Source organism: Vitis vinifera, chromosome 16 (assembly GCF_030704535.1).
Source record: "Vitis vinifera cultivar Pinot Noir 40024 chromosome 16, ASM3070453v1".
Classification (NCBI taxonomy): Eukaryota; Viridiplantae; Streptophyta; class Magnoliopsida; order Vitales; family Vitaceae; genus Vitis; species Vitis vinifera.
Window position 1 is genome coordinate 17473260 of NC_081820.1, and position 8887 is coordinate 17482146.

At 32.9% G+C, this 8887-nt stretch overlaps 1 protein-coding gene across 1 annotated transcript; it reads left to right on the forward strand.

Moving 5' to 3' along the window:
• The first annotated feature begins 4469 nt into the window (after positions 1–4469).
• Positions 4470–6295, forward strand: LOC100854415 (stilbene synthase 3). Its single transcript, XM_003634009.4, has 2 exons — positions 4470–4722; positions 5193–6295. The coding sequence occupies exons 1-2, from the start codon at positions 4542–4544 to the stop codon at positions 6164–6166; spliced, it is 1155 nt and encodes a 384-aa protein (XP_003634057.1). The 5' UTR covers positions 4470–4541; the 3' UTR covers positions 6167–6295.
• The last annotated feature ends 2592 nt before the right edge of the window (positions 6296–8887 follow it).

Genomic DNA, 8887 nt, shown 5'->3' on the forward strand with positions numbered 1-8887 from the left:
GAAGCAAAATAGAGAAAGCCGAATTGAAGCCCTAGGCATGGATTCACACAGAGAATAAGAAACTTTGTAATGACCCGCTCTAAACCGTGTAGATATTGTCCACTTTGGACCCAAAGGGGCCCTTACAGCTTTAAAACGCATCTATAGGGTTAAGAAAAGTCCATACTTATATAGCGCCAAGAACTTTCCCCCCTATTTGATGTGGGATGTCACAAACACCCTTCCCATGCAGATACAACATCCTCGTTGTGTCCCACGGGATTGTGGGGCCAAACAGACGAACACCCCTATGGGGTCAAACAAACCCCCACATCGAGGTCGGAGATCGGCTCTGATACCATTTGTAACGGCCCGCTTCCAACCGTGTAGATATTGTCCGCTTTGGACCCAAAGGGGCCCTCACGGCTTTAAAACGCATCTACAAGGTTAAGAGAAGTCCATACTTATATAGCATCACAAACTTTCCCTCCTATCCGATGTGGGATGTCATAAAAATACTAGAGAGTGTGAAACTTAGAATGATCAGAACCGATGAAGAGAATGGGGAAGCCATTAGAGGATTCCTACCAGGTAGATATTCAACAATGAATTTGAATCGTAGAGAGAAGTGCAAAAGCCCTAGCTCTTACAACCAACCTTCTCTCTCTGTTGTCTATGCAAGGAAGAAGATTTACACTTGCACCCAAATCAAGAAGAACTTTCTCCACTTATGTGTTTCCAATTTTCACTAAAATGTTAGGACACCCTAGATTTTTATACTTGATTGGAGTCTTGCATTCATCATGTCAAGGAGTGGTATGTTAACTTTGACTTGCTTAAGAACTTCAAAATCTTCAATTGCATTATTTACCACCTTCCTTGAATGAAGAGCTTTTAGAAAATGTGGAGATAAGATATTTTATTTCTTCTTAACCTCCTCACACATAGTCTCATCTTCACTTGATTTATCATATTTGCTTACATCATTCATTTTTCTTGTTTTTTCACATTCTCTTCTTGCTTCTCTATTTTTATTTTATTTTTTTTCTATTTTGGTTTTAGCATGGCTTGTTCAACTTGCTAATAATATTCTTTTGATTTCTAATGAGGTCACCCATCACTTTGCTCAAATTCACAATAACTTGATCCACTAGGGAAGCCAGCTTGATGTTGAGAAGCTTGCATGTTAGAAGAGAATTGACTTTGTCCACTTTTGCAAGATTGGTTTGGATGATTCTTCTACTCGAGGTTGAAGGTATTTGAGAATGCAGAATTGTTAGGTTGCTTAAAAATCTAATTGTGTTAGCTTGTTCCACAAACATCTCTCTAATAGCGAATATGATGGGACATTCACTCATTAGATGTTTAGTTGATTGACATATAGAATATTGTACAATTTGCATTGACACATCATTAACTACTTTGACTTCATGAGCTCCTCTTAGTTCAAGTTCTTCAAATCTCCTTGCTAGAGCTGTCATTTTTGCTTCCATGTCTACATCTTCATTCAAAGTATACATTCCTCTTTTAGAATTGCTTTGAGCCATTGCTTTACTCGATTCTTTTCCATTAGGTTCATCTCATGATCTAGATATCTTTGCCACATAGTTTAAAAATCCAATGTTTCATCAGGACTTTGGATTATAAAGTCACCTCCACACATGATTTCTAACAATTGCTTCATAGCTGAAGACATCCCTTCATAAAAGTGGCTTACCAACATCCAAGTGTCAAACCTATGATGAGGACAAACATTGGCTGCTTCCATATAACTCTCCTAACAAGCATAAAAAATTTCATTCTCCATAACCACAAAATTAGTAATTTGCCTCTTCAAACCATTAGTATGATGAGTTAGAAATAACTTCTTTAATAATTCAGCTTATAGTTTTGGCCATGAGCAGATATTACGAGGTCTCAAAGAGTTCAACCATATTTTTTCCTTATCTTTAAAGTGAAAGGAAACAATTTTAGCCTCATGAGATCAATTGATGTAGTTCTTTCTTGAAAAGTATGACATATTTCCTTAAAATCTTTTATATAAGTATAAGAATTTTTATTCTCCATACCATGAAATTAAGGAAGAAGTGGTACCAAATAATTAAGGACGAATGATCATTTGCTTGTTAGGAAGAATGATGTATAATGAAGCACTCAATTTTGGTGGATGCATATGGTCTCTCATAGATCGAAAATGAAAGTTGTCTTCATTAGGACCATGTTGACTTAATTGATCTTCATCTTAGGATTTCCTTTCATTTGTATCAATTCCAAGATTTGACACTTGAGTAGATGAATTAGTTCTTTCCAATCTTCCCTTAGAATTAAATTCCCAATGGAGCATGCAAGGGTTCACCTATAAGACAACCCAAGAAACAAAACAAACCAAGAAGTACTAAAAGAGAAATAAAACTAAAAGGAAAAAAAGAAGATGAAAAATGGAGAATCAGTAAAGAGGACGTCACCAATGTTGTGATGTGAATCATAAAGGATGATCTTCACCAAAGAAAATTTGCCTCAATCATCTTGGCACCATCCTCAGCAACGATGCCATTTTTTATCAATGAATTTTTGTTGTTTATTGCATCAAAACAATTTTTTTTTAACTTAATTCAACTATACTAAGGTAGCTTCTATTAAGATGTGTGAAGCCTAATTATTATCCTAATAGTATATTAAGGGTATTTTAAGTTAAGGTATTTTGGGGTTTTTACATATGTAATTTGGTTACCGTATTTATATTATGTTTAGGATAGTTATCTGAATAAAAGAAAAAGACTTTGAAATTTTGATTCCAAAAATTACAATTAGGAACATCCAAACTAGATTACCAAGCAATTAGGAGCTAGCATTGAATCATGATACCAATATTGTTGTGGCCATGATTAATTTTTTTTTTTCCTTAATGAAAAATAAAGAGATCTCTATAAACTACAAAAAGAACATATCAAAAAATTATCTGAATTTTATTTTATTTTCTTTATAAAATTGCTATTTTTTTTTAAAGTTCTTTTCAAGAAAATACTCATATTATTAAAGGGTGGTAAAGTTAGTATACGCTTAGTGTCCATTTGAGAATATTTTTAGAAAGTGTTTCTAACATTTCTAGAACCTTTCTAAAACTTAAATTTAAGCATAAAAAAAGGTAGAAACACTTATTAAAAACACCATCAAATAGACTCTTAATGGGCCAAAATTCTTTTCAAGATTCTCAAATAACCCAAAATATCAAGAAGCATAAAATGACATCGTTAATAACCTTTTCCAAAGTAAAGTAATCCAATGTATGAACTAATAGAATAGAATAAAATAAAAAAACACAAAGAATAGAAAATGAAATGTCTACAAGGATCTGAATATTCATTAGAAGTTGGAAAACTGCATCTTTTAAAATTGACAAATCTAAAACCCTAAATTAAAGGCAATTTTAATGGCCCACCAAATGCCTTTTGAACTCCAAAACCTTGGTTTGTCATAGTTACCTACATTTTTTTTTTCCCATTTTAGGTATATATATATATATATATATATATATATATATATATATATATAGGATGAAATCGCAACTTTAAGCTTAGAATGTTGGCTGCCAGATTTTGTTTTCATTAATTAATGCTTGCTTTGTGGTGTTTGTTTTTTTGCCCGAATAAAAAAAGCCAAAATATTTGGCTTTTTTTATTCATCTAAAAATAACCTGTTGACATCATCTAATATAACTAAAATGAACCTATTGATAACAAGTTCACTTTAGTTATGTTGGACGATGTCAACATGTTACTTTTAATTGAATAGAAAAGGCCAAATATTTTGACTTTTTCTATTCAGCCAAAAAAGAAACACCAAACCTAGATTTTTCTATATACTTACAAGAATAAAGATTAAAATTTCCATAGATACCAAATCAATATGGTTATTTTTTCCCTTTTTCAAATAACTAAATATAAGATAGTTGAAAATAAAGTCTTTTATTTAAAACTTATATTTCATATAATAAATCACTAAATAACACTAGTAGCTTATTGATTAGATTTTAATGACTTATATTATATTCTTACATCAAATTAAAAATATAAACGGTCAATAAGAATTAAACAAATATTATTTTTTATGATTTAGTTAATTCAACCATAAAAATAAGTATAAAAAGGAAAAATATTGAATCAACAAGAAAAAAAAAGTATGAATAATATTAAATAAGATTTTTTTAAAAAAAATTATAGAGAGGCCAAATTATTTGTAAGGGCTTTTTTTTTTTTTTTTTTTAAAATTTTGGAAAAAAATTTACATGTAAGAGAATTTTTATTTATTTATTTATTTATAGGAAAATTGAGGGAGGTGGGCATGTGCGCGCTGCCGCCACCCCCCCCACCCCCGGGAAAATTGAAGGGTGTGGGCATGTGCACCCCGCCAACCCCCCCACCTGCCCCCCCTTAAGCCTTGGCTGGCTCCGCCAGTGCCCACCACATATTCTATAAATTCTTTTCCCTTGATTTGAACCTCCCTCCAGTACTTCTTCTATTTCCTTTCGTTTTACAGCTTAGTTTCATAAGCAATACTGATCCATGGCCTCAGTGGAGGAAATTAGAAGAAATGCCCAGTGGCCCCGCGGCCCCGCCACAATTCTAGCCATTGGCACAGCACTCCCGGATAACTGCTTTCCCCAGGCTGAATTTCCTGATTTTTTCTTTCGGGTCACCAAGAGCGAGCACTTGACTCAATTGAAAGAAAAGTTCAAGCTGATTTGTAAGTCTCTAATATTATAGTAATATGATGCTCACTGAATGCATATGTGTGCAATGAGACAAAATGAGGTAATTTATATATACAAAGCAATTGAGACTCTTGAAGATTTTTTTTTTTTTTTTTTCATTTTTTATTATTTATGAAATGATAAAATAAAATCAGCATTTTAAGCATTAGAAAGTATGAAGAAAATAGAAAGGATAAATTAATATTATCTTAAAGGGAGGTCTCTAAATTTCCTTATTAGACTTTCTGCAATTGAGGCCAGATTTTATTCATGTTCAATGATTGTTTTTTTTTTTTTTTTTCAAGTTAAATTAATTTATAAGTTGCTTAATTTTAGTTTTGATATGAGCATCATTTCAGGTGTTTAAGAATAGTTGTGCAATTGGAAGCTATTAGATTTCTTTACCAAGTTAGTGGAAGTGTTGCTCTATTGAAACATAATGCCCATTAAACACTATTTTCAGGTGAGAAAACAATGATTAAGAAACGTTACATGCATCTGAATGAAAAAATGATTAAAGAGAATCCAAACATAGGCGCCTCCTTGGATGCTCGTCAAGATATTGCCAACGTTGAGGTACCAAAACTGGGTAAAATTGCAGCAGTAAACGCCATCGGAGAGTGGGGACAGCCCAAATCTAGGATCACGCATCTTGTATTCTGTACAACCACGAGCTTACACATGCCTGGTGCCGACTATCAACTTGCTAAGATCCTAGGTCTTGAACCAAAGGTTAAACGGGTGATGTTGTACCTTCAAGGTTGCTTTGGTGGTGGGACTGCCCTCAGAATGGCTAAAGATCTAGCAGAGAACAACGTAGGTGCTCGTGTTCTTGTAGTATGTTCTGAAATCATAACATCGACTTTCCGTAAGCCTTCTGAGATCGAAGTAGAAAATTTAGTAGGCCAAGCTCTTTTTGGGGATGGAGCCGCAGCTCTAATTGTGGGATCAGATCCAGATACCTTAATTGAACGACCATTATTCCAGCTCATCTCCGCAGATCAAATGTTCATCCCTGATTCAGAGAATGCAATTGAAGGGCATGTTTGTGAAATGGGCCTTGTTGTTAATTTGGCAAAAAATGTGCCAAACCTAATTTTTGAGTGCATAGACAAATGCATGGTTGAAGCTTTCGGTCCCCTTGGTATTAATGATTGGAACTCATTATTTTTTATCATTCACCCAGGTGGTCGGGCAATTCTTGATCAAATCGAAGCAAAACTCAGCTTAGAAAAGGAAAAACTCGAAGTTAGTAGGCATGTGCTAAGGGAGTATGGAAATATTGTGAGTTCATGCGTGTTCTTTGTCATGGATGAGATGAGAAAAAAGTCTTTCAAAGAAGAAAAGGCCACTACAGGGGAGGGATTGGAGTGGGGTGTTTTGTTGGGGTTTGGACCAGGCTTGACAGTGGAGACGGTTGTGCTACGCAGTCAGTGACCATCAATCATGACTGATTTACCAATGAAGAAGGGTAGAACCAAATAAGAACAACAGAGATTGTCATGAATTGTAATATGATTAAGGTTCGAGAGTGCCATAAATTATCTTCTTCCATGTTATCTTCAAGTCAAATATCTAAAATCTACGCTTTTCATTTCATATAACGATTGTCATGCTACTAAAAGATGTTCTCTTTATAATTTGGTAGGACCTCGCCAAAAATCAACTATTAAGAGATACCATATTTAACGAATATTTTCCTTTCTAAAGAGAATGGAAGTTGCTGTGCTTGTTTTCCTTTCTAATATGATGCACTCAATAATCAAGAATGGCTCTTCATATTAGAGGTGCGAGTACGTAGTCAAGCAGGCTGGGTTGGTTGTTTGAACATGAAGTTGGTTGATTGAGCATCAAGTTTATTTTCCTTGAGTCAACCAAACTCAATAATCAGCTCAAGATTCATTCCAAGTTTAGCTAAACATAGGTTAGAAAATATGTTTTCGAGTTTGGTCAAGTTGGATAGGTTAAAAGGGTTAGGTAGGTCATTAAATTGGGTGTTGAGTTGAGGTTGAAAACAAAGTAATTGAATTTTTATCTATTAAATAAATAATTAATTCTAAAATTAAAATCAAATTTTATCAACTTAATATTAACTTACATTTGTTAAACATTGAACTAGGAATTGAGTATCAAAATTTTAATCTAAATGTTACACTAATATGCACTAAAAATGTATCAAAACCAATCTACAAAACTAGTATTAATAATTATAAATTTAAAATCTATTTCACTAAATTTTTTTTACCAAACGACCTATAATGAAGGGGTAAAATAAGGTTATCCACTCATTGATTATAGAGATATGTCAATAACAAGATTTTTGTGAAATATAGAATTTAGTCATGTGTGAACTATATCCTCAAATAAATGAACTTACCCACTCATTGATTAGCACATGTCAATAACAAGATACTTAAGTGAAACATTAAATTTTGTAATGGGTACACTATCCTTCAAATAAAGTAAGGACATGTATCATTGAGGCCCATAAAAAGAAGATTTTTCTTTCATATCAAATAGAAATAAATCAATCAACTTGAATAATTTAAAATATAATTATTAATTAATTAATTTTGGATAATTATAATCAAAATAATTATCATAATACCAATAATTATTCCTACAAAAATTAAGGGGTTAATATTGAATGAAATATCCTAATCATATAAATGAGTGAGTCTCCTTACTTTTAAAGCACATTTGCACACTTCTACACTACCACACTTCAGAAGGGCTACAAAATGCACACCCTAAAACTTAAAAGAAGCTCTTTAAGAAGGTTTGATGATTTGGAAAATGAGTTTGACGATTCAAAATTTTCAAGAACAAATCTTAAGCCTCTTCAAAGTCAAGTTGCAAGCTTCTTCAAATCGAAGACTAAGCATTCATGACCACTTGGTAATGTTGTTCAACTCAATCCAAATCCCAAGTAAAACATTCATGTCATCTATTAATGTTGTTCAAGTCACAAAGGTCCAAGTCTGTCAATTCAACATTAGGCTTCTTCACGCCCTTAATTAGCAATATGGAAGAAATAAATCATAAAATAACATAGAGATTGTACTCCTATTTTTTAAAATCAATAAAGATTTCAATCCCCTTAAATTTATAGCTTTTAGAAAATTGAATGCTCACAAATTTCTAACACATACGATAAGACAGTCCTTCCCTCTCTTCTCTTTCTTCCCAGTATAAACAATCTACACTACATAGAATCTCAAAAAAGATCATCCAATAAAAGAGTTAAATTTGTTTGGTCCACTCTTATTAAAGTACCACCTCTAAGGTAAGTCTAGTCTCATGATTTCAAGTAAAGTGAAGACTACTTCTCAACCTCAAATAAAAGCTAGCTCTTTTCAGATTCAGTTTTCAATTTTGAAGCAACTCCACCTAAGAACCATTTTATTTACTTCAACTCCTTAGGGGTAAAGAAGAATGAGAAACTCTCACCACTCCTTTCCATCTCTCAAGAAACATCTTCACAACACAAGTCCTCACCAAAGTAAAGAAGGCAACAAGTATATATGACAATGAATCTATGCTTGCAGTTGCATGTGGATCTCCACAAGAGGCTCTTGCAACGCCAAATAGTGCTATCTTGTTGATCATGGTTGTAGAAGCATATTCTACCAAAGAGCAAGTTCAAGAAGGGTTACACTTATCTTATAAAAAACAATCAAAAGAAACATGTTGAGATTAATACACTCTTCCACAAGCTTGAACTCATAGCAAGACAAACAAGTAATGGCACACATCTAAATCAAAATGCATCTTAAGACAACCTTAAAACATGCTATAAATGAAAATATTCCACAAAAGGCATTAAGTGTCTTCATATTGGTTTATTTCAATAAATCAACTTAAAGACCTAATCACACAAACGGTAACCAAAGTATTTAATAATGGATCTTATGCTCTTTTGGCATATGCAAGACCATATATATAAAGAATTGAGTTACTACAAATGTTAGTAAGCTTCTAATCACTAAAATTTCAATATTTTGATAGGAAAGAAAAACCTAATGTAGCAGATTACTCACTTTGTGAGAAATTCTAGAATAAAAGAAACCTTTAGTCAAGAAATTTGTTGCTAGATTATTAAAATCATGTTATGCTTTCAATTGGTATGGTTGACTCTATAGATAGTAATTCAGAGCA

Bases quoted from the DNA above. Each gene is read 5' to 3' on its own strand.
- LOC100854415 (XM_003634009.4), top strand. From the start codon at position 4,542: ATGGCCTCAGTGGAGGAAATTAGAAGAAATGCCCAGTGGCCCCGCGGC. The intron at 4,723-5,192 runs GTAAGTCTCTAA...CACTATTTTCAG, and splicing joins AGAAAAGTTCAAGCTGATTT to GTGAGAAAACAATGATTAAG.